At 48.6% G+C, this 25773-nt stretch overlaps 1 protein-coding gene across 4 annotated transcripts; it reads right to left on the minus strand.

Annotated features, from left to right (window-relative positions):
- Positions 1-19537: 19537 nt before the first annotated feature.
- Positions 19538-25726, minus strand: LOC101839655. 4 transcript variants are annotated; one of them, XM_013115714.3, is made up of 6 exons: positions 25588-25717; positions 25292-25419; positions 24582-24655; positions 20947-21114; positions 20419-20550; positions 19538-19763 (listed from the first exon to the last, which is right to left on the minus strand). In XM_013115714.3, the coding sequence occupies exons 3-6, from the start codon at positions 24652-24654 to the stop codon at positions 19627-19629; spliced, it is 510 nt and encodes a 169-aa protein (XP_012971168.1). In that variant the 5' UTR covers position 24655; positions 25292-25419; positions 25588-25717; the 3' UTR covers positions 19538-19626. The 4 variants fall into 4 exon arrangements, with proteins under 4 accessions (XP_012971168.1, XP_005073160.1, XP_012971167.1 ...); XM_005073103.4 differs by lacking the exon at positions 25292-25419 and having other exon boundaries at positions 25588-25726; XM_013115713.3 differs by lacking the exon at positions 25292-25419 and having other exon boundaries at positions 25558-25678.
- Between the last annotated feature and the right edge of the window lie 47 nt (positions 25727-25773).

Here is a 25773-nt window from a genome sequence, read left to right on the forward strand (position 1 = left end):
TTTCTGCCACCTGTGACTCCATGCGGTGTATTCAGTCCTGCTCAGATCACCAGAAAGTGCAAAGATTGAGAACTACATAGGAGAAGATTACCATAGTACAACTGTGCCCTACAGCATAGCGACACACCGCCTCCCAGGTTACCAGTCACTTCCTGGCTCACACATGCGCTTCATAAATCCACCCACTGCCATGACTGGTCTCTTGTGTAACTGAACACAAAGTTCACACACTCAGCTGGGGATGCTGTGTCACCTCTACTGCCCTCAATGTGCAGAACTGGTCAGTTACAGCACATCTGGGCTGGGATGCTGTTCCTCAGCTCACTATAGGAGAAAACGGCTCACCAAGCCCACGGTGATGGCTGTTCTTCACTGTCAGCTTGACTACATCTGGAATTAACTAAAACTCAAGCTGTTGAGTACACCTGTAAAGCTTCTCTCTCTCCCTCTCCCTCTCCCTCTCCCTCTCCCTCTCCCTCTCCCTCTCCCTCTCTCTCTCTCTCTCTCTCTCTCTCTCTCTCTCTCCCTCTCTCCCTTTTATTGAAAATAGATTTTTTTAGCCAAGTGTTGGTGGCACACGTCTTTAGTCCCAGCACTCAGGAGGCATAGGCAGGCGGATCTCTGTGAGTTCGAGGCCAGCCTGGTCTACAGAGTGAGTCCCAGGACAGCCTACAATACAATACAGAGAAACCCTGTCTCGAAAAACAAAACAAAAAACAACAACAACAAAAAGAAAATAGATTTTTTTCTCACATAATACATATGGTTACAGTTTCCCCTCCTTCTACTCCTCTGAGTTCCTCCTCATCTCCCCTCCCTTCTGGATCCATTCCCTTTCTGAATTTCATTAGAAAACAAATGGGCCTCTAAGGAATAATAATAAAATAAAGTGTAATAAGATAAAACAGAAACTGGACAATGGTAGCACACACCTTTAATCCCAGTATTCAGGAGGTAGAGGCAGGAGGATCTCTGTGAGTTAGAGGTCAGCTTGGTCCACAGAGAGTTCCAGGACAACAAGAACTGTAACAGAGAAACCCTATCTCAGAAAAACAAAAATATGAATCAGGAAGTAAGACACTGGAATTGAACAAAACAAACAAACAGAAGGAAAAGTGCACAAAAGAAGGCACAAGAAACAGAGACCCACCCTTACCCACTCAGGAGCCCCACAAAAACACTAAACTGGAAGCCGAAGACATTCGCAAAGGGCGTGGTGCAGACCAGTGTAGGACCTGCATGCTGTCTCGGTCTGTGAGTTTACATGTGCTCTTATCATGTTGGTTTAGAGGGTCTTGCTTTCTTGGTGTCCTCCATCCTCTATGACCTTACATTTTTTCTGCCTCCTTTTCTACTGGGTTTCCTGACCCTTGAAGGGAGGGATTTGATGAAGGCATTTAGACATTTAGAGCCTAGTGTCCCAAGGTCTCTTATTCTCTGCATACTGTCTGGCTGTGAATCTGCTTTTACTCCCATCTGCTGCAAGAGGAAACTTCTCTGATGATGTTTGAGCAAGGCACTGATCTGTGAGTATAGCAGAATGGCATTAGGAGTCGTTTTGTTGCTAGATTGGTGTTCGTTTGTTTTGAACAGTAGTATTTGATTTTACCCTAGGTCCTTGAGCTCTCTAGTCTCAGGTTCTCAGTCACCCAAGCAGTGTTGGGTATGGGCTCCATCTCATGGAGTGGGCCTTACGTCAAATCGGGTATTGTTAGTTACTCTGACAAGCTTCGTGCCTCCATTGTCCTAACATATTTTGCACAGGACAGATTGTAGAGCAAAGGTTTTGTGACTGGGTTGATGTTTATGTTTCTCTTTTGGTAGCTGCAGAGTACTTTCTCACCCCAGAGACAGTAGAAAGTAGGAATGAAGGCTCTATGTAGACACCAATTCAACTTCTCCATGTTCACTGACTTGTCTAGGTGTTGTCTTCAGCAATGGGGCCTTGCCATCAGTTTGTGAAGAGCATCCTATAGTCCTGGCAACAGCCTGGGTTGTTTGGGGCTTCCCATGGGGCCCCTTTGGCCAATTAATTAGATATATCCCAATACCAGGACTGACTGGAAGCTTCATTTGGTGACCAAAAAATGGCCACTTGGGACTGTCAACCCCATTATTTGTCTATTTCATTTAGATCACCTTCATATATGTATATATTTTAGGAATTTTCTACTGTATTAGGTTTCCATATTACCCCTCAAATGGCCCTTAATTTTAGCTGTCTCTCCTCATATTCCCTCCCTCTTCCTCTTCTCCCCTCCCATTCCCTACTTGATCCTCCCATTCCTACCCTCCCATCCATCCATCCATCCATCCATCCATCCATCCATCCATCCATAACTGTTGGTACCCCTTTGCTTTATACCTAACCTCTGTGGTTCTATCATTGACTTAGCATCTAATATCCACAAATAAATGAATACATACCATATTTGTCTTTCTGGATCTGGGCTACCTCACTCAGGGTGATTTTCTTCTTGCTCAATTCATTTACCTGAGAGTTTCATTTTTGTTTGTTTGTTTGTTTGTTTGTTTGTTTTTCAAGACAAGATTTCTCTGTATATCTCTGCCTCTCCTGGAACTCCTTCTGTAGATAAGTCTAGTCTTGAACTTAGATATCTGCCCACTTCTGACCCCTGAGTGCTGGGATTAAAGGTGTGTGACACTATCACCCAGTTATGATTTCATTTTTTTAACAGCTGAGTAATACTCCATTGTATAAATGTACCACATTTTCTGTTAAGGAACATATAAGTTGTTTCTGACTGTTATGAATAGAACAGGAATGAACATTGTTGAGCAAGTGTCTCCGTGGTAGGATGAAGCATGCTTTGGGTACAGACACAACAGTGGTATAGCTGGATCTTGAGCTAGATCAATTTCCATCTTCCTGAGGAACTGCCACACTGATTTCCATAGTGGCTGAACAGTTTTCACTTCCCCCAGCAGTGAATGAATGGTCCCTTAACCCACATCTTCTCCAGCATGAGCTGTCACTTGTTTTATTGACTTTAGTCACTCTGGCAGATGTAAAGACGAAACCTCAAAGCAGTTTTTATTTGCACTGAAAGATTTTCTTTTTTTTTTTTCCTTTTGGTTTTTTGATACTGGATTTCTGTGTGTATCCCTGGATATCCTGCAACTCTGTAGACCAGGCTGGCCTCAACTCACAGAGATCTGCCTGCCTCTGCCTCCCAAGTGCTGAAATTAAAGGTGTGAGCCACCACCGCCCGGCTGAGGGCTTTTTTTAATTATTATTAAATCTTCTGAAATGGGAAGACGCACCTTTAATCTGGATCACAGGTGAGACGAGCCACCCTACATCTGGGCCACACCTTCTGGCGGCAGCCTACACGAAGGCCATGGAAGAAGGAAGCGCTGTTCTGTGGCTGCTTGCCTTGTTCTTCCATCCGTGGTGCCTGTGGGTGTGGGTGCGTTTCCATCAGTTCTGTTCCTCCGGAGAACACTGACTAATACACCCATCCAGAACTTCTCTCTCCACCTCTGGGCCAACAGCAACCATGATGTTGGTGGGAAGTCAGCCATGGAGGGAGGGTTGGCAACGCAGCAATGGCCAGCCCTAGGCAATCAGGGCTTTCTCCAAGAAAGCCAGACATCAGAATTTAGCAGCCCTCCACAGGTGACACGGTGATAAGGCGAGCTTCCAGCTGCCTCCTGCCTCTGAACCAATGGTCCTTATACTGCCAAGGGGGCTCAGGAAGGGCCTGGATACCTAGAGTTTCTGCCTGGTTCTCCCTGTCCTCTAGGTTCACCTGCCCATGGGTACAGGAGTTAGACTGCTTCATGTCTGATCAGGGCCATTTGACAGCAAACTGACAAGCACTCTTCTGATTTAGCATTGATTATCTAAAGCTTAAAGGACACCTCACCACTGGGCAGTGATGGTGCACACCTTTAATCCCAGCAATTGGGAGGCAGAGGCAGGCGGATCTCAGTGAGTTCAAAGCCAGCCTGGTCTACAAAGCAAGTTCCAGCACAGCCAGGGCTATTACATAAACAAACACTGTCTCCAAAAAAAAAAAAAAAAAAAAAGATACCTCACCTTCCAAGGGAGACCATATTTAAACTCCATACTCAGGACCCATTACAGAGAAGGATCTCAATGCAGGCTTCAGGGGTAGCAGAAGAGGTTAGGAGACAAGCTTCATGCAGTGGCATGTGTCCCTTGTCAAACTAGTCCTGTTCCAGGATGAAATCTCCTCGATTGACTCAATAAACATGACCCAGAAAGTTGTGAACTTAATAGTCTACTCAAAGTCTGTGTGCACTGGGGACCAAAGCCTGTTGGCTCTAAAAGAGGCCCTGCGCTGGCTAGATTTATGTCAACTTGACACAAACTACAAGGAAGAAACTTCAACTGAGAAAATACCTCCATAAAATGGGACTGTGGGCAACCCTGTAGATCATTTCCTTAATTAGTGATTGATGGGGGAAGGCCCAGCCCATTGTGGGTGGAACCATCCCTGGGCTGCTGGTCCTGGGTTCTGTAAGAAAACAGGCTGAATAAGCCTGGAGAGAAAACCAGTAAGCAGCTCCTCTCCATGGCCTCTGCATCAGTTCCTGCCTCCAGGTTCCTGCCCTGTTTGAGTTCCTGTCCTGGCTTCCCTCAGTGACAGACTGTAATATGGAAGTGTAAGCCAAGTAAACCCCTTCCTCCCCAACTTGTTTTTTGGTCATGGTGTTTCATCAAAGCAATAGAAACCCTAAGACAAGCTCTTTCAGACAGATGTGCCCAGGGAACCACACTGGAGACAAGCCATTTCTCAGCTGGCAGGAGCAGCACAAAGCAGGTATTAACAGCCTCAGTTTGCATGTCTGGTCTGTCCATCTTGTAATTGCTATTCTGTCTCAGTCAGTGGCACAAAACACAGGCACATGGCTAACAGGATGGTGGTAGTTTCTGGATTCATCCATCCCCAAGTACCCTTACCAGCTGATGCCTCCCTCCACAGTGGACATGTTCTTCCTTGGGTTTCCTGATGGAAACTGCTTTCCTCCGATCTGTGTCTAATCCCAGCCAGTCAGCTGAGTGACAATGGCTTCCCAAGTTCAGAGCCTGGCTCGCCATGTGCAATCCATGGGCAAGGGTGCTTAATAGACCACCACCTACCCAGAGTCTGGCTGCCAGAGTGCGAGGTGATGGGGAGGGGTGCTGTTAACACAGCACCCTATACAGGGTGGCCATGCATGATAGAGACCAGAAATCACCAAACATCAGGGGCAGAGCTGCCCTAAGGGCAAATAGTTGAGGAGTTCCCTGGTTCAGCAGACCCTGGACTCTGGAAGTCACTGAGAGGCCCAATGGTCCCTTCTAGAGCACCTGTCAACTGCCATGTAGTGTACTTGTTGGAAAGTGCCACCTGTACTTAGATCTGTCACAGCCGCTCCCATTCCCAGCCCCTTTTCTGCACAGCCTGTTCAGGTGTGAGGTCTGAACACTCCCCAAAGGCAGCCCTGCTAGGCGCAGCCCTCCCTGTGTAGTGCCCTTCCTCCCCAGCTGTCTGGAGATGTCTCTGGTAAACACGTGGAGTCCTCATTGGGAGGAAGGCAGGAACTGCCCATCCCACTGCCCAACGGTGCCCACAGGTGAGCGCTGGCACAGTGTATACTGAAGTGCATTCTCCTCAGAGCAAAAGAAGGGGAGCTCTGTCTTCACTTCTTCCTCCTTGTCAGCTAGGATGCAGACATGATGGCCGGAGCTTGTGCAGCCCATTCTTAGACCATGAAGCACTGGGCCAGGAATGCCAGAGTAGCACGCTGGGAGAAGCCGGGGTACAGAGAACCTTGCAGAATTCATGGTCCTGCCAGCCTTGAAATTTCTATGGAATTTTCTTTTTTTTACTGTGTAAATGATCTGCCTAGTGACGGACACTCCCCCCATTTTCCTTCTATTCCCCCTCCCTTCTCATTTCCTCCTCCCTTCCCCCTCCCCTCTGTCGCTTTCTTCCACACTCCCCCCTTTCCTCGGCTCTGCAGCAGGGCTGAATTAAACTGGGACTCAGCCCAGCAGTGCTCCTGCTTCCGTGGTCAGCAGGCCAAGAGGGGGCGTGGGTGGGGCATGCTACACCTGCTCTGAGGGAAGCCATCCATCAGCAGACACTTGCCGGACAGACCACGCTGAGAAGCACCAGAGACTCACTGGATGTCCCCAGCTGGTGCTGCAAGATGTCCCTTTTCCAACCAGTTCCTGCTCAGGCCCTGCTTGGACCAGATGGAGGGAACTCTGTGACTGGCTTCTCTGGACACATGCTCTGACTTGGCTGACCAGCAGTTCTAGACCTGCTCATATGTGAAAGCAGGATGAGCCACGCTACATGTGCCAACCCCAGTCATGCGTGGTGGGATAAACGGGACACAGGGCAGGGGTTGCAGTTACACTTCCGGGAGGTCCCTAGAGCATCAGATTCATAGTGACAGCAAGATGGCAGGTACCTGAAGACAGGAGGTGGTGGCTGCTAAGTACAGTTTCACTTCGGGGTGTTAAACAAGTACTGGAAATGGAGAGGGGACTGCCAAGCAATAAGACTCTATCTCATGTCACTGAAAGATATACTTAAAATGCTTGCAGTGGCAAAGTTTAGGCACAATAAAAATGAAATGCCAAAGCCAGGCATGGTGGCACATGCCTGTGATCTCAGCACTTGGGAAGCTGAGGCAAGATGATCCCATTGCTGTCCCCACAGTGAGTTCTAGGCTAGCCTGGGCTATAAGACCAGTCTCCGAAAACCACCAACAAAAAAGGCCAGGATGATTGTTGAAACTGGAGTGCCTTTGTCCTTGGGACTTCCATGTTTATGATTCCCCTATGACATGCGGTCTTGAACACTTTCAGCTGGCAGTCCACCCAATACTGCTGTGAAACCACAGTAGAAGCATGCTTGACAGATGACAGGGTCTGACGGTCCAGCAGAGTCTGTGCTGTGGCTTACATTACATGCAAAATATACAACCAAGACGAATGACATGCACCGAAATTACAACCGCAGAATTCTGGCTCGTGGAATAGAGGGATGATGGTTCTTTCTTTCTTTCCTTTCTTTCTTCCAGGCTGGCCTGTAATTTGTTATGTTACCAAAGTTGGCATTGAACTTAAGGTGATCCTCCTATCCCAGCCAAGTGCTGGAGTTTGGGGCATATGTAACACACGCTGCTGATTTTTTTCTTATTCTAAGCATTCTGCAGCAGAGTCCTTCACATAGACTTCAGGATGAACTCCATACGACCCAAGGTGGTAATAGGCAGGAGCCAGGCATCGAGGGCACTGCACCATCAAGAGAACTGAGTCCCATGCACGAGTCACCTGGCTTCCAGGAGAGCCACAAGCTCATGGCAGGACTGTGTGGTAATGGGAATGTCCAAGCCAGCCTCCCACAAGGACAGGTTCTGATAGGCATTTAGTAGAGGACCCCATATTACAGAACCTTGCAGTTAGGTCTTAGTTTGAAAGCTAGCTGCCAAGCCTTGGTGCTCAATCACCAAATTACTGGGCTTCTCCAGAGGGTGCAGTGGGCCACAGCTCCATCCTGGCAACAAGCAAGAGCAGAACCATGACTGTCCCCCAGCAAGGCCTGGCTCTGGAGGGTGCTCCATCTTGGCAACAAGCAAGAGCAGAACCATGACTGCCCCCCAGCAAGGCCTGGCTCTGGAGGGTGCTCCATCCTGGCAACAAGCAAGAGCAGAACCATGACTGCCCCCAAGCAAGGCCTGGCTCTGGAGGGTGCTTCCGGCCTGGTTGCATCCCATGGTCAGCTCAGCCTCTGTGCCAATGCCAGGCAGCTGTGGCGCCCATGGCTTGTGGTTGCCTCAGCCCCAATCTGGACTCCTAGTTGCTCAACCCACCATGCTTTTCCTGTTCTGCTTTTCCCAGGCAGGCTGTGGCCGGCTGGTGAGCTCTGCAGGCACACACAGAACACCCCAAGCCCTTTCCACGTCCCTGATTGCTTTTCCCTCCCTAAGTTGCTAAACAGCCTATGAAGAAAGCCCTTTCTTTTGCCTTTTTATTTTGAGGAAGGAGTGTGACATCTGTCTACAGACAGACTCCAGGTTCTAGAGATCAGTGCCTGCCTAGAGGTACCTTTTTTTTTCCTCTCCTGCTCAGAGAGACTCCAGGAGACTCTGAAGACACTTTCAAGTTTGCAGACAAAGGAAGCCTCGGAGGCTTCATGAAGTCGAGTCACCAAGAGCTCACCTACTGGACACGTGGCAGGGGTGAGAGGAGTCTGTGGGGGTCAGGGTAGAGGGAAGCTGAGCATGGAGATGTGTTACTCCTGATGGGCCTCTCAACCGGCCTTTGTGAAACAGGTCCTTAGAGCACTGTTTCTCATCCTTTGGAGGGCCAGACAACCCTTTCACAGGGATTGCACATCAGATAATCCTATATACCAGATACTTCATTGCAGTTCATAACAATAACAAAACTACAGTTATGAAGTAGCAACGAAATAATGTTATGGTTGGGGGGTCACAACATGAGGAACTGTATTAAAGGGCCACAGTATTAGGGAGGTTGAGAAGCACTGCCATAGAATCTTAAGGAAAGGACCTGATCAGTTCGTGCTCTAGCCCTGAGTACAAACAAGAAAATTAGCTGTGAGTCTAAGACACTAGACTCGGCCGCTTACCCCAGAATCCAGCCATGTGACAATGTAACAGTGCCACAGTGCAGTTGTGCCTTGTGTGAGGGTCATGCCTCAGGCCCCCCAGGCCTCCAGGGCCCTCTATCCACCTTCCAGGATCCAGGCCTGTTCAGGTCACCCTACAAATGGCTGTCCCTCTTCCTCTACAAGGACCCTAGAGCACTCCTGCATGGAAGGAACCTGCCAGGTTTTTCAAGCCCCCAAAGAAAAGCCAGGCTGCCCAGACATCTGAAACAAATACTGCTTTCCTGATCCCCCGGTCTGGGAGGATCTTTATTCTGTAAACATCTGAGAGGTCCATTCTCTAGAAACGGACAAAAAGGCATAACTCACTCTCGGCATAGATAGCTTGGCCTCCTGCCACCCAGGTCCTGGCTTATATTACTACATAGCTGAAGGCTTGTGGAGGGCTTATGGCCAGCGGCCAGCACACTTCTCGGCCAGTACAAACCTGGCAGTAACTAAGTCTTTAAGAGCATGGGTGCCTGGTCCTGGAGGCAGGGCACAGCTGTCCCATGCCTGTGTGTTCTGAGAACACAGGACCAGTGAGGACAAGCCTGACTCATCCATCTCAGAGCCTGGGGAAACTCGGGTCAGCTTCTGCGCAGATGTTCAGAAACTTTTGAATGTTTTCAAACTGAGTTTCAGCCTGAGATTCTTAGAGCCTAAAGGTCTACAATAGAGACCCATGGGCATCGGTGCTCTACTGCACACCAAGATTTAAGTTCCTGTGTGTATTCAGCAGGAGTGGATCCTCAGTTTGGGGGCTCTCAAAGAGAGCATGACTCCAAAAGTTCCAGAATCTGTGTGCCCCAGCCTGGCCTCCTGTTATGAATAAAAATTTAAAAAAAAAAAAACCTGCAGACATGGTGTGTCTTGCACCTGGGACTCCAGCACTCACCAGGTGGAGGCAGCACTTCAAAGTCTTCAAACAGCGCCTGTTCCACCCACCTGAGCCTCAGTCTGCAGAAGTGTGAGGAGGGCCCTCTGTCTTAAGCCCTCACCCTCTCCAGGTCATTGTTAAACAAAGCTCCAAGGAAACAATACACATTCAATTCTGTTGTCATAGTCAGGATCCACCTGCTGTGATAAAGCACCAAGACCAAAGGCAACTTGGGAAGGAAAGGCTTTATTTCAGTTCATCATCCAGGGAAGTCAGGGCAGGAATTTAAGGTGGCAGCCAGGAGGCAGGAACTGGTACAGTGGCCGAGGAAGAACATTGCTCCTGGCTTGCTCTTCATGACTTGCCCAGCCTGTCACAGCACCCAGGACCACCTACCTATCCAGGAGCAGGCACCCCCCACAGTGGGGTGGGCCCTCCCATATCAATCAGTAAGAAAATGCCGCACAGGCTTGCCTGTAGATCAGTCTGGTGGGGGCATTTTCTCCCTTGAGGTTCCCTCTTCCCAAATGACTCTAGTTTGTATCAAGTTGACATAAAACTAACCAGCGCATTGGCCTTGGCTCTGACCAAATGGTATGAACCAGGCATATCAACATGGGTGCATGGCTCCTCCACCCCTACATCATCCCAACATGAGTGCATGGCTCCTCCACCCCTACATCATCCCAACATGAGTGCATGGCTCCTCCACCCCTACATCATCCCAACATAAATGCATGGCTCCTCCACCCCTACATCATCCCAACATGAGTGCATGGCTCCTCCACCCCAACATCATCCCAACATAAACGCATGGCTCCTCCACCCCTACATCATCCCAACATGAGTGCATGGCTCCTCCACCCCAACATCATCCCAACATGAGTGCATGGCTCCTCCCCCCATGGTCCGGAACTCCGCTCTTCCATACTCAAGCATCCCAACCTGGGGTTTTCCAAAAAGGCCGCAGGGACATTTGAGGAAGTAGTGGCCATAATGGCTGGGAAAGTCCTCTGGGGCTCATGACTCTACTTCCCAGGTGACCCCAGACAATCTAAAGAGACATCCTCCTCCAAACTCCCCAGCAGGTTCTTCAAAGGGAAAATCCCATGATCCCCAGCTCTACCAGTATAGCCAGAACTCCTACGGAAATGCTTGAGTGGCACTAGGAGCCAAGATGTCAGTAGCCACAAGGCTCCACACACAAAACCCAGCATTAAAACCCCCAGAGGCCACACCCTCTAACCACATGTGGTCAATTCCAGTCGGCACTCTCTGCTACCCAAACACTGGCTGGCTAGTCTCAGTGGCCGGCAGAGAAGCCAATTCCTAGCCATCCCTGACTAAGCCAGCTTCCATGGCTCATGCCTGAGTTCCATTCTGACCTAAGGTCCGTGCTGTGAACTTCAGGCTTCTCTTCAAGGATGAACACAGCCAGGCTCTAGAGACGGCAGATCAGGGACTGTCCCCCTGGTTTTCTTGTCTAGTTAACAGTCAGCATTTAGAAGTGATCCTGTTTCCATCAGAAGACTTTACTTCCTACCTCCTAGGACTGGAACAAGAAGCAAGTGACACAAAGCATTTTGCAGACACTAGGGAGGGAGCACCGGTGCCTTACACAATGCAAGTGTCCTTCAGCAAGGGCCAGCTGCCTAGCAGGTGCCCGGCAGAAGATGATGATGGTGATGGCTGTAGCTACACCCATGGTAACAATCATGATGATGGAGATAAGGTAATAAATTATAGTGATTACATTGATGATAGTGATGGTGATAATGGTGGTGGTAGCTATTACGGTGATTGTAATGGTGGTGATGATTGTGATGATGATTGGTAATGATAGCGACAATGGTGGTTGAAGTGATGATGGTGGAGGTGACCGTGGTGATGATGATGAAGAAGAAACAAACTCCTATCTAGAGCATAGACTCCTCAGCAGGAAGTGAACATCACAACTTCTATCTTATAGCATAGTGCCTTGCACATAGTAGGTGTTCAAAAAGTTGCTGATGGATAAGTTTGTTCTTCAGGTTGTTAAAGCAAAAGCGTTCCCACACGAGCTGTCCCCAATGCAAGCACCTTTGAAGCTGCATGCTTTATCTGTAAAGTTGAGCTTTCCATCCCATTGTGTGGTACAGCCATGTTTGAAGCTGCATGCTTTATCTGTAAAGTTGAGCTTTCCATCCCATTGTGTGGTACAGCCATGTTTGCCTTACTTATAAACAAGAACGTTTTTCCAAACTTGGAATGAAAATGATGCCCCCAAGAAAACACGCCCTGTTTATAGCTTTTGGGACACACACCGCCCACACACACTGACATCCTTCTACACTCTTCAAGCCCCCACCACATATGTCCAGAGGTCTCCAGAAAGTGAGGTCAGGAGCACAAGCACAGACTGCTGAGCCAGTGTGGAGCCAACGCTTCCCTCTCTGGCCTACATGCGAAGGGGTGAAGGCCAGGCCTGTGGAGGAAGGGTCTTCTCAGCAGCTGGAGTCAACTGTGTGTTCTGAGTGGACCTGAGAATAGTGAGGCCACACCCCAGCAACTCAGGATTCAGGGTCAAAGGACATCAGGACAAGCCTTTGGCCAAGGCCTGGCTTTTTGCCCCAGCCCCACATTACCTTCCACACTGGCCAACCTCCCTGAGTTTCCATTCCCTCTTCCTACAGGGGCATTTGCAGAGAGGTGGAAACAGCTGGGTCAGATGGCAGCAGGTGGTCAGAGGTAAGCTGAAATGTCTGAGTAGCTGGAGACGCCTCTCAGTGGGCCTGAGAATGTACATCCACCCTTTCCTGGCAGGGTGTGTAGCATGCTCCATAAATAAACATGGGAGGCCTGCAGTCCCCTTTCTCCTGTGTTCCAGACAGGTCTGTGGTCCTGCAGATGGTGACACCTGCATCAATGCCTTGGGGTGGCTCTGTGTCATCTGTGGAAGTGGTTATTTCTATTTTAAAACTATAGCAGTGTCATGGAGCAGCACACACAATCCCCATGGATTGTCCAGATCAAGCATACGACTTACAGGATGGGGCCAATGAGAACACTCAGCAGGTGTGGCCAGGCCTGTAGACCCAAGTCCACTCCCCAAGAGCCACATGGTGGAAGGAGACAGCAAGACCCATTGTCCCCTTATCTCCACACCAGTGCTGTAGTACACATACACACTAAAATAATTAAATATAATTTAAAAACTCAAAAACATTTTAAATTGTAAAGTGTAAAAAAAGAAAAGGTCTAATAGTTCGGATATGAACAGAGCAGTTTGTGAAGGTGAAGTATGAGGGCAGGAAGGAGAGCCACTGGAAACCCAAAACAAGCACGGAGTCTTTGCGCCCCCTGCTGTTCGCTCAGGATGTGACAGCTGCTTTTTCACTCCCAAGCTGCTTTGAGAAATTACTCAAGGAAGCAACTTAGGAAGAAAGTGTTCATTTGGGCTCATAACTCAAGGGTAGGCCTATCATGGCAGGGAGGTCATGATGGCAAGAGCATGAGGCAGCGGGTCACGTAGCATCTGCAGTCAGGAACAGAACAGTGAACGCTGGTGCTTGGCTCACTGGCTCCCTCTGGTTCATTTCAGGCTGCCACAGTTAGGGTGAGGCCTCCCACTTCAGTTCGCCCAGTCAAGACAATCCCTCATGGGTATGCCCAGAGATTTCTCCTAGGCGGTTCTGGGTCCTGTAGAGTTGCTAATACTAACCATCTCGGGCTGTTCATGTCTCTAGATTATGCACCACAGCTGGATCCTGGGGGACTTGGTTGCTAGATGATGGCAGCCTCAGTGTCCCTCCCCTGCCTACCTGTTTCAAGGCAGGGGCTCCTCATTAGGAGGGCAGTGACCCCCCAACCTTGCCTAGTTTCCAGGAAACCGACCGGCTTGTTGACGTTTGTTTGGTCTCTTGGGTCCTGTTGAGCCCCTCGGGGTAGAGAGGCCAGTCAGTTTCCCAGGGGACACCTAGGCTCCGTCCATTCTGCAGTGACTTGACCCTCCATTAGGACACTGGGGGGACTTGACAGCGCATACATGCAGACTGACTACCTCCAAGTACTCATCACCGGCTGCTGGATAGTCAGTCCCACCGGCACTGTGACAACAGTGCATGCCCAGATGGTCCTTACAGTCCTGTGTTCTGTTCCTAGTGAGGCTCAGGTGAGGGGGCTGGAGAGACTGCTCATCGGTTGAGAGCACTGATGGCAGCTCACAAGTGTCTATAACTACAGTTCCAGGGGATCTGGCACGGTCACACAGACATACAGTGTAGGCAAAACACCAATCCACACAAAATAAAAATAAGGTGTTATTTTTTAAAGGCTCGTGTGACCATCCCCTCTATTCCACAGAAACCACAGAGTTCAGGGGCGTGTGGGCTGCGTGTGTCCTGTGTGAACATATTGCACACTTAGTAAGTTTATTCTCCTGAAGTATTGACTCAGGACCCCACGGATGTCAGCAAATCCTTACACAGCTCTCAGAGCCGTCTTGTCACAATTATGGTCTGAACTGATTGGCTAAATGACCACATCGTAGAACTTCAGTGCTAAAACTGGGAAGGTTTGGAGAGACTGCTGCCCCAGACTTTCGCTGTCTGCACAACCCATCCAGTTTGGAGAGCAAGTAGCCGATGGTCAATGGATTCCTCTCTCTCTCTCTCTCTCTCTCTCTCTCTCTCTCTCTCTCTCTCTCTCTCTCTCTCTCTCTCTCTCTCTCTCTCTCTCTCTCCCTCTCCCTCTTCCTCTCCCTCTCCCTCCCTCCTCCCCTCCCCCTCCCCCTTTCTCTCCCTCCCCCTCCCCCTCCCCTCTCCCTCTCCTCTCTGACAGGGTTTCTCTGTGTAGCTCTGGCTGTCCTGGAACTCACTCTGTAGACAAGACTAGGTTTGAACTCAGAAATCAGTCTGCCTCTGATGGGATTAAAGGTGTGTGTCACCATACCCAACAACTATCAGCCACAGGGTTTTTTAAACTAATTTACTTTTTGGCTTATTTTAGAGACAAGGTTTCTTTGTGTAACAGCTCTCACTGCCCTGGAACTTATTTTGTAGAGCAGGCTGGCCTCAACCTCACAGAGCTCTGCCTGTCTTCTTCAGGGACTAAAAGCATGTGCCTTCACCACCCAGCAACCATAAAATTCTTAAAGGAATCTGAACTCTTTTCTCCAAGGACAAGAACGCCTGCTTTCCATACTCATCTCCAGGTCTCACCTTGGTCATGCTTAAATCCGACCTGACAAAGGCATTTTAGAAAAGAACATGCATCCCTAAGCAAGGTGCTGCCCACAGCCTGCTCTAGCTCAGCAGGCAGCTGAGGGAGACCCTTGGGTACTTGAGTTCGGCTGCTTTTCATTGTTGACTCATGGAAGAAGGGAGGTAAAAGAACAAAAAGATGAAGTAATCTCAAAAGCCTAACCCTAGAGTTGGGATGTGTTCACTTACTCTCTAAGCACTTACTAAGTACCTGCTGTTTGCCAGGCTCCAACAAAACCAGCTTGGAAAAGGTATGTCTGGGTTGGGCCTCAGATCATTCAGTCTTAGCTCAGATTTCTGTTGCCCAGCTCTACACTAATTGCTTAGGTCTCAGAGTGCCCTCTGCTGCCCAGAGCTGAGAATACAGTTGCATGGAAATAGTACCTCCCTAGATGTGGTAGGTGCCATTGAGGTAGGGGACATTGAGATGCCTGGAAGCAGTAGATGGTCTCTTTCAAAGACACCTGGGCCCCTTTCTGGGACCAGAGTTGCGTGTCTCAGGAATGACAAAGAATATAAGCATGACTATCATGATGGCTCCTCCAGTAAGGGCACTTGCTGCCAACCCTAAGAACCTGAGTTTGAGCCCTAGGACCCACAGGGTAGGAGAGAACAGATACCCAGATACCCACAAGTTGCCTTCTGGCTGCCACACACTCACCATAGCACATATGCACCCCCTCACGCATATAAAATACACACTAAACAAGTAATTTTTTAAAGTTTGTTTTGTTTTTTAGACAGGATGCAGTCCTGACTGTCGTGAAACTACGTAGAACAGGCTAGCCTCAGACCCCCTGAGATCATCCTGCCTCTCTGAGTACTGGGATTAAAAGAAAGTATCAACACACCCCACTTCCAAGGACTTCTTTTTAAATTATGTGCTTATGGAGGCATGGGTATGAGAGTGTCAGTGCCTGCAGAGTCCAGAAGAGAGCATCAGACCCCCGGAGCTAGAATTACAGGCAATTATGAACCATCTGCCATGGGTGCTGGGAACCAAACTCAGGGTGTTCCTAACCTCTGATCCATCTCTCCAGGTCCTAGTTTTATTTTTAAGAACAAAGCCTGGAGCTATAGCTCAGTGGCCCAATACTCCCTTGTGGGCAAGGCCCCAGATTCAAAGCCGGGTATTGCTCAAAGAAGGGGTAGAGCATTTGCACTTCCTGTTGTGACCTCCCTTTTAGACAAGGTATGGGATCCAGGACTCCCTGACCCCCCAAGCCTCTGAAAGCCTCACAGGAGGTCTGAGGTAACTCCCCAACTGCCATGACTGTGCTCATAGTGACCCCCTTCTCAGATGCCGGTAGCAATGTAAAGTGGCACCCAAATTAGAAAGCAAAGAATAAGAAGCAAAGTGTAATGTGACCAACAGCCCCACTGCAGCTGGCCTCCCTCAGAAACAAAGATGCCACACCTGGATGCACAGGAATGCTGAGAAGCCGCACTCGCAACAGACCAGGTGCATACCAAATGCCCGCCATCTGGCCAGTAGCATGCAACACACTCGAGTGAAACTGGGTGCAGTAGAGCCAGGCATGGTGATGCAACACTTGGAGGGCTAACGCCAGAGTATTGCCATGAGTCCCTGGCCAGCATGCATAAGCCATCTTGAAAACATGAACATTTCCCAGCAGCTGCAGCAGAAGGGTGCGGGGTGGAGGCCAGTCTTGAGCCTGGGGTGTGGTCAGCTGGTACTCAGGAGCTTCCACGTCTTGTAGATGCTTCAGTAGAAGCAATGGGCCCAGGGTAGAGACCAGGTTTGAGTCTGGTTTAGGTTCACAAGCACAAAAGTTTCATGTCGTTCTGTGGCTTTGGCAGAACCTGCAGATCCAGAGTGTGAAAATTCTTCATGGTGAAGCCGTACATCCAAGCAGAAGGCCTACATTGACACTGGAGGAAAGCCTAAGACAGTCTTCAGCCTGAAGCACCATTCCCTGCCGGACCATATGAGGGGGAACAGGCAGCATCAACGAACATGATTTGGAGGTCAGCAAAGTTTCTCAAATGAGCAAGCCTTGGAGAGCCAGAGCCCCAAGGACTACACGTCCTAGGGACCTCGTGCTGTTATTGAACATGGCTCTAACTGTTGCCTCCATGGTCACCAAGTGCCTCATACTCTAGAGTTGTATGAAAACTTTCAGGGCATTTCTAGTCCCTCACTGGGCAGTGGTACTGGTACTTATAGTAATTGTGACTGACTTTTTCCAAGCATTGCTGCTGGAGTAGATTAACGATTCCACCACCACCCTTAGGAAGAATTTAGACGTGTAGATTGCCAGCAAAGCTAGGTTAAGATCTTGTTAATGGTTGGAGGTAGAAATTCTTGGAGAACAATTTAAAGTTTAAAACAGTAGCAGCCTGGTTATTGCTGGCTGATGTACCTTTCTTGCTAGGATAGGTTGGTGATCAAAGACAGTGATTAATTCCTTGTACCTATTTCTGCCCTCAGTTTCCTAATATGATTTAATAAAAAACTTTTGAGTGGGTGTGCACCGTGAGGAATTAGAGATGACTGGTTTTCATGTATAAAAGTTCAGATTTGTGATTCTTCTAAGATTTTTTTATATTTCATTGAGATAATTACCTTTAAATAGTATAATGATTGATCCTTTTCTTATAACTGCTAAATGCAACCTGCCAGTAAAAGAACTGGCTGAGAAAAGAACTGTTTGCTTATTATACTTTGTTAATCTACAGCAAGTTGCTTGGTCATGTATGCATGTAGGATTCTTGGGAATAATTTATTTTTTTATCATGCAAGGGATACAGGAAACATGTTTTTTACTCCTATTCATTGTAATCATTCACTTAAAAATTGAATGTAACTACATTGTAATTCTTGCATTGCTTGAAAGATTTTGCTGGGTATATAAGCTCTAAGAACAAAATAAAGACAGGGGAACATCAGGATAGGAGAAGAACAGAGCAGAGAAAGACCAGAGTAGAACAAACAACAGAAAGAATAAAATGAAGAACTAAGCTTTGCCCTCAGAAAAGCCCTCGTGCGTCTGTCTGTCCAGTAGTTTATCTACTTTGCATCTCTTCAATTGCTCTGACCTGCTAAAGGCTTGCCATTCACTAGCACCCTAGGTGAGATCCTGACAAGGTGGAAGTGTGTGTGTGTGTGTGTGTGTGTGTTCCCTTTTTCGCCAGTCCTAGAGAATTAAGTTTTACTCCCTCATAGAAAAGTCAAATAGTGATTAGTCCACTGACTCCAAGGCTGTTCCCTTCAATTCCTCAGCTGCTGAGGGCTGGTCCCTACAGCAGCAAGTCCCAAAGGAAGTGCCACCTCCACTCTATGACTTAGTCCTCCACTAAACACTACAAACACCACTGGGACCTGAATTTAAGTAATACAAAACACAAAAGAAAAAATGCAACCAAAAAGCCTAATATCAGGTCTTCAGTTTCAGTGAAAAACCAAGACAAACAACTCCACAAACCACTAATCCTACATTAGGTTCCCAATGAAAACTAGGAAGAGTTAGAGAATTTAAAAGAATGGTTATATGTATGTCCAAACAACTAAAGACATGAATATGCTCTCAGAAAACAAAACACAAATGAAATAAGGATGTCAACCCAAGACATGAAAACACAAGTTCTGTGGGCTTTTCGAGAATCTCTTGCATTCTGGTGCTTACATGGTACAAGATAACAGTGTGTGCTCCCCAGGTGCTTGCCAGGGGCCAGGAGGGTGTTCATGAAGCCATTGCTCGTTAGGCAACACCTCTGCTGCCACCTTATAGCGGAGTTAGAACACAGGGCCTCCGGCATACTGGGTCACACACACTTCTATTACCACATTTGGTTTTGTCAGGATCTCTAACCCTGACTAGCCTAGAACTAGTGCTGCCATCATTCTGCCTCTGCTTTTGAGTACTGCCACCATGCCTGGCCAGCTGTTAGAACCTGGCCTGCTCTACACAGCCCAGTGGTTACCTCCATTCAATAGTGGCAATTTTAAGAGATGGAAAGTCCCAGGAGTAGTTCACAGCAACTTCAGTAGGCCAGTACAACATGGTTTTATCAGGCTACTCTAACAGGATTCAACCATTAAAAATGTCACAACCCAAAATCTCTCAGATGATAGCAGTCAATCTAGTTTCTTTTTTTTTTTTTTTTTTTTTTTTTTTTTTGGTTTTACGAGACAGGGTTTCTCTGTTTTGGAGGCTGTCGGTCCAGCCTGGCCTCGAACTCACAGAGATCCGCCTACCTCTGCCTCCCGAGTGCTGGGATTAAAGGCGTGCGCCACCACCGCCCGGCTAGTTTCATTTTTGTTGTTGATTTTGTTTTGTTTTTTCAGACAGGGTTTCTTTGTGTAGCCTTGGCCATCCTAGAGCTAGCTCTGTAGACCAGGCTGGGTCTCAAACTCACAGAGATCCGCCTGCCTCTGCCTCCCGAGTGCTGGGATTAAAGGTGTGCGCCACCACCTGGCAGTTTCCATTTTTATATACTCTCCCTCAGGACCCTACTCAAAACGTATTCACCATCACAGTGGGTAGAATCACTCGCCAGGCAAGCCTTGTGACCTGAACTTGAGTCCCAAAACTACATCAAAATGGAGGGAGAATACCAACTCCAAAGTTGTTTTCTGTCCTCTGCCCATGCGTCACACTCTTCATACACAGTAATACAACTAGCAAAAAAAAAAAAAAAAAACCTTAAAAACCCTCTTTACCTCCATGAGAAACCTAGCCTCTCAATTCAGACAGCTTCACTTAGTGATTACCAAAGAATGAAACACACAGGCATCACGTAAACTGGCCATTTATTAGCATGGGCCTTTGGACACCACAGCTTCCAGCATGCCGAGAGGAGGGAGCTGGCAAGCAGCAAGGTCTCACTTCTTCCACTCATTCTTGTCGTAGTCCCACTTGGCAGAGAAGCCCTGAATGGGGTTGGCCTTCATGTCCAGCATCCGCTTGGTCTGCATGGCCACCCAGTCACGATCAAAGGTATGAGGGATGGGGCCATACACTGTGGAGCAAAATAACTATGTGAGGCAAGGTGTCCTGCTGGGATGACACAGCCCAACCAAGCCACCCACTCTAATTCAGGGCACTGATAATTCCTATCTCAGAACCATCCCTTGCTTGTGAAAGGTCAACAAGGAAGTCACTAGGTTATTTAGCTAGGCATCTTCCTTCCTGTTTTCATTGGCAGACTCTGCAGGCTGGCCCAGCACACAGCCAGGGGGTACACTCAGAGGACTGCCATCTGTTACTAATCTGCAGCCACACTTACTAGGGGTGGCCCTGCTCAGAATGCAGCATGACCTGACCCAGAGAGAATGCATGTCAGAGAGCAGGCAAGTCCAACAACGACCAAACAACATGGAAAAGGCCTAACACCCCAGACCCCAGATGCTCAGGTACAGCCAGCCATGAGCAAATGGGCCCTCCTCACTCACACTACTCAATCCTCAGTGCTACGGAACATGGTATGCTGTACAAAGAAAATCTATCTTGCCCTGCCACAAGGATGGCTGGCCATTCAAAAGGCAAGCTCTAGCTTATACCTGTTCCCATGATTACAGTTTCTCCATCCATCCTGGGCCTGGAGACCATGTGAGGCCCTCAAAGCACCAAGAGCTACAGCTGTCCTGGGCCACACCTTCTCCCTCTCCATTTACCATAGCTTTTCTCCCAAATGAGAACCAGCGCAGTGAAGCCGATGAAGAACATGGCCAGGCCCACGACTGTCTTCCACTCATTGGTGCTCCTGTTCATCTCAGCAAAGCTCTCATTAAACTGGATGCGGTACACTGAACAGAAACATGTGCAGAGTAAAGAACTTTCCCAAAACAACCCATCCCAGGAACAGCACAGGCTAGGCCAGGACACACAGTGTGCACAAATCTGCCCTCACACACCAGCACACACAGGAGGGAGAAAATGCAGAGCTGACTGCATGCAGAGACCTCTGGACAGGAGGTCAGCTTGGCTCTTCCGTGCTGCCTTCACACCACGAAGTGAGCATTAACGCACCAAGCATGCGTACAAGAAGCTGTAATCTCCATGCCCTGCTCTTCACTAAGAGTAATCCAGCAGGATCAATAAGGATACCCAGAAACTCAGCAGGGAAATCTGGTATAGCACAAGCAATTACACACACACACCTATACATGTTACTGAGTTTCCATGCACATCCTGATACTCACATTGGACTTTCTCATCCCTGGACAAGCTGCTCCAGTCTGCCTTCTCCTTCTCCTTCAAGGCCTTCTGGCTGGCAGACAGCAGCTTGACATGGGCCACATCAGGCAAGGGGTAGTCACGCCGATCCATATACATAGGGAGAGCATAGTCTTCACTCTTCACAACACTCCCTAAAACACATTGGATACATCTGAAAACCCTTGTGGGTAGAAGTCCAGGCCAGGCAGAAGGGTGATGGCAGGTCAACAGTTAAATGGAAGCACTTGACCTAACCAAACCTGAGGGCTTACAGTCACCACATGTGGAACCAGGCTGAAGGTTATTTGCTAGACAGGCAATAGAACTAAATGAAGTCCCAACTGCAGGGTTTCATATTCAGAACATGAAACTCAAAAAGAATGTGGCTGCTGCAGGGAACAGTGATAGACCACTGTGACTCCCAGAGGTCAACTCTGAAACTGTTGACCTCATACAAAAGGTATCCATCATGGAGCCACCTTACCAAGTACCTACTGTTCACTAAGGCTGGCTCTATTCATATGGGATTGCCAGGAAACAACTGAGCATTCCTACCTACCTCCCAAGGGCTCACAATCTGTAAGTGAGAAAGAAACAAGCAAGACATAACACGTGGGGTCACATGCTAGGAATGCACACATGGCAGGAAACAGATCCAAGTGTCAAGAGGTGGCCCTAGAAACTCCAAGGAAAGAATGATGTGCTCAGTAAAGAGTCGGTCAGCTCAGTTCTGCTTTCCTTCGAAGGTATCCTCCCTTAACACTCAAGAGCAGGCAAGTCAGTCCAGACTGAGCAGTGGAAGGAGCCAGAGCTGAGTGGAGGCTCTTGCTGCTCTGCTGCATAACGTGAGCATGCACCTGTGCAACACACAGGCCACCCCAGGACAGAGCTCGGGCCACAGGAAACCAATCTGGATTGCACCCCAGGTTTCCTGCTGCTAAAAGCTCTAACTCTGCCCCACCTGTCTGTAGGACACAACCTTGCAGGAATGCTTTACCCCATAAGCTCAGCCCCATGTCTAAATCTCCCAAGTCATGTTGGCAAACAACACTAAGTCTTGAACAAGGCTGTGATCCTTCCAGGTGTTTACTTGGTTCACAAATGACCAATGAGTCTCTCTGTTCTTCTGTATAACCTCATCCCAGCAGCATTTGAACCAAAACAGACAGAATTACTTTCCCACTTTAACTCTTAGCATTCCATAAAGCTGGGCATGATAGCACATGCCTATAATCAAGCACTTGGCAGGCTGAGGCAGGAGGATCTCAAGTTTGAGACCTGACTCAACTACATAGGGAAACACTGTCCTAAAACATAGGGGGAAATGATCAGAAAAAAAAATGGTGGCTACTGAACATTCTTATCAAGTTCAATACACACCCCACCCAACCCCTATTTTTCCAGGCATAAAACACTTGGATTACTGGTTATCAAAGTAGATGTAAGTTAGGATGAGAATGTTCTAGAATAAATCAACCATGGTGATAATAGCACATACTAACAACTATACTAAAAACATAAGAAGCATACAATGTAAGTGAATGGATGCAATGTGTGAATTACAGCTCAGCTATTAGACTGCAATAAACCCTCATGGTCTCAGAACACACTAGCCATAAAATGACATATTCTAGACCAAGAGTGGTTAATTTATTTTCTAAACTGGGTGTTGGCAGTGGACGCCTTTAATCCCAGCGCTCGGGAGGCAGAGGCAGGCGGATCTCTGTGAGTTCAAGGCCTTCCTAAACTACAAGCCTGGTCTACAAGAGCTAGTTTCAGGACAGCCTCCAAAGCAATACAGAGAAACCCTGTCTCAAAAAACCAAAAAAGAGCCAGGCGTTGGTGGCGCACGCCTTTAATCCCAGCACTTGGGAGGCAGAGGCAGGCGGATCTCTGTGAGTTCAAGACCAGCCTGGTCTACAAAGTGAGTTCCAGGACAGCCTCCAAAGCCACAGAGAAACCCTGTCTTGAAAAAAAGAAAAACCAAAAAAGAAAAAAATTTATTTTATAAGTTCACTTCAAAGCCTTCTTTTGTCCTTGGGATCAGAGGAAAGTAAAGGCTCACAAGCCAAACACTCCTCTTTTAAAAGGGACAGAGGGTCCAGAGCCCACAGCCTACTTCCTCCGAGCTGCAGCCACTTGTACAGGACCAGGTCCCACCATGCCCAAGTGTTTCAAGTATGACAAAGAGGTGTACTTTGCTGAGTGAATGACCTCAGCCTTAGTTTCAAGCAGACCCAAGTTGTAGAAACCCTCCCTACATGTGTAGGCACATGCCAGGCCTTACCCTTGGCATCAGGGGTTCTCAGTAGCCCTTCATGCCCTTAATAAACCTGAATCTTCAGTGAGAAATCAAAAAAATAAGACTTTGCATTCAATAAGGTCACTTCTGTTCTCAACCACAATGAGTTTTGCTCAGCTTATCAGATCTGTTACGTTACACTATGAATACCTCAACTGACAACAGTGTCCCAGTAGAGTTTCACAGTACCCTAATACTATAAGCACATATGTTATCTATGGAGGACTCCTATGACTCACTGGAGACCCCAGAGATTGCAGTTCTTCATCTTCTGGCCAGACTACTCAAAAAAATGGCAGCCAAGCCAAACTGGAAATTGGTTCTGTCACTCATGTCTGTCCTTGGAGATGGAGCATGTCTTCCTACATGGGCTAATAAAGGAGGGGTTTTCCTTTCCCAAACACCCCTGGGGAGTGACGGACAGAGCACTATCGCTACTGCAGGATGGCTTTGCTGACACACCAGCATTATAAGCAGCTGCAGGAAGAATGCACGCTGGGGTTTGAGCCTCCAGATGCAGAAACTTTGCTCTCTAATCTTCTCATCTATAACCCAAGCCTCACACTTCACACTGCTGGCCCTGCGGCAGAAAACCCCTCTTCTAGAAGTCTTTCCCAGGCGCCAGCCTGGCTCAGCAGTCTGCCTCTGGGACTATCACTGTCTAACCCTGCCTTCGTCTTACCAGCCCATTCCATACTGCGAGCTCCCTGAGGAAGGGCCACCTCCACAGTACCATGCTCTCGGTACCTCACACTGGTACAAAGAACATGTCTCATAAACACATGCTAAAATGGTGCTAAGCAGCAAAATGACATTAAGTTAGCCTATTTGAAAGTCTTTGGCTGGGCGTTGGTGGGGCACATCTTTAATCCCAGCACTCAGGATGCAGAGGCAGGCGGATCTCTATGAGTTCGAGGCCAGCCTAGTCTACAGAGCAAGTTCCAGGACAGCCTCCAAAACAATACAGAGAAACCCTGTCTCGAAACCCCAACCCCCCCAAAAAAAGAAAGTCTTTGGCAGTCGGGAGTCAGAGGCAGGCAAATCTCTTGAGTTTATGACAGCCTAGTCTACACAGAGAAATCCTGTCTTGGGGGGAAAAAAAAAGACAGAGAGGAAAGAAAAAAAAAAGAAATTAAAAGTCTCACTTCACAGCCGGGCGGTGGCGGCGCAGGCCTTTAATCCCAGCACTTGGGAGGCAGAGGCAGGCGGATTTCTGTGAGTTCGAGGCCAGGCTGGACCGATAGCCTCCAAAACAATACGGAGAAACCCTGTCTCGTAAAAACCAAAAAAAAAAAAAAAAAGTCTCATTTCACTTACCATGTGCTCGAACACACACAGAGGTGGAAATGGCTCTCCTGCCAATGAGGCTAAGCGCCCTGGTAGCCAACATTCTGAAAGACAAGACCGTACACTTCTAACAATGAGAGATCAGCTTTTAGTGTGTCTTTTTGCCATAGAGAATTCAGGAGGTATATGCAACTCATTCCTCCATCATTAGATGATTTTTTGTTGCTATGATTTCATCAGATTTTAAGGCACAGGCTGGCCTGTAGCTTGCACTCTACCTTCCTCTACCTCATAAGAGCTGGCATTACAGGCCAGCAGCCTGCGCTCAGGATCCGTTTCTATAACTGATGCCAATGCGTAAAGTAGCGCAGGATGAGGCTGTTTTTCTTAGTATGCATTTACAGAGCGCCCTGATATCAAACCAGGGGCTGTAATATACACAACTTTGGCCAATTAATAAAAAACTCGACTTCCTAAAAAAAAAAATTAGAAAGGCAAATGACTAAAATGTCCGCAGAGCACGATGCAGTCACGAGCTGTTCCTGCGCCTGGGTTTTATTTAAAAACGACTTGAACAGAGACTACGAAGGGCAAGCGGAGGAGGCCTTTCAAGCCCTGGCCCGCTTCCCGTCCCTGCGGCCCACGGGCGACCTGGATGACCCTGTCACCCGCCCCAGCGACCCGAGCTCCGCGCCTCACTTCAGCACAACCCCGCGGAGATACGCTCCCCGGGAACCGACTTGCGAGAAAACGCCCGGGGCGGCAGGAACCGTAGCGTGACGTCAGGGCTCAGCTCGCAGCGCCTCGAGCCCGGCGGATCGGGAGCCCCAGGTACGGGCCAGGCCGGGGACCAACAGCCAGTGGGGACCTAGGACAACAGACCCGCCCGGGAAGCGGGCGCGCCAAGGTCACGGAGCGGCTCAAATCCCGGGCCTGCAGGCGCCTCAACGTCACCGCACCCTCCCGGGCGCTCCAGCTCCTCGGGCCCCCGCCACGCTGCCCTCACCCGCTGTCAAAGGCCGCCACCCGCTGTCACCTGCCACTGCTGCCCTAGCGACCGCCGCGACCGCCCTCTATCCCGGCTGCTCGCGACCGGAAGAGTAGGACCAGCACCGGAAGAACAAGATGGTGCCGCGGAGCACCGCGGGATCGAGGAAGCCCCGCCCACACTCGTCGTACCGAGGTCGCGGCGCCGCAACTGTCGCAAAAGGCCGGGCGGGCC

Source organism: Mesocricetus auratus, unplaced genomic scaffold, assembly GCF_017639785.1.
Source record: "Mesocricetus auratus isolate SY011 unplaced genomic scaffold, BCM_Maur_2.0 Super-Scaffold_6723, whole genome shotgun sequence".
NCBI lineage: Eukaryota > Metazoa > Chordata > Mammalia > Rodentia > Cricetidae > Mesocricetus > Mesocricetus auratus.

What these genes read in the sequence shown, in the direction of transcription:
- LOC101839655 (XM_005073103.4), bottom strand. Translation starts at nt 24,654, where the DNA reads ATGTTGGCTACCAGGGCGCTTAGCCTCATTGGCAGGAGAGCCATTTCC. An exon ending in CAGGGATGAGAAAGTCCAAT is followed by an intron (nt 20,551 to 20,946) that starts GTGAGTATCAGG and finishes GTTTCTGTTCAG; the next exon opens with TGTACCGCATCCAGTTTAAT. An exon ending in CATTTGGGAGAAAAGCTATG is followed by an intron (nt 19,764 to 20,418) that starts GTAAATGGAGAG and finishes TTTGCTCCACAG; the next exon opens with TGTATGGCCCCATCCCTCAT.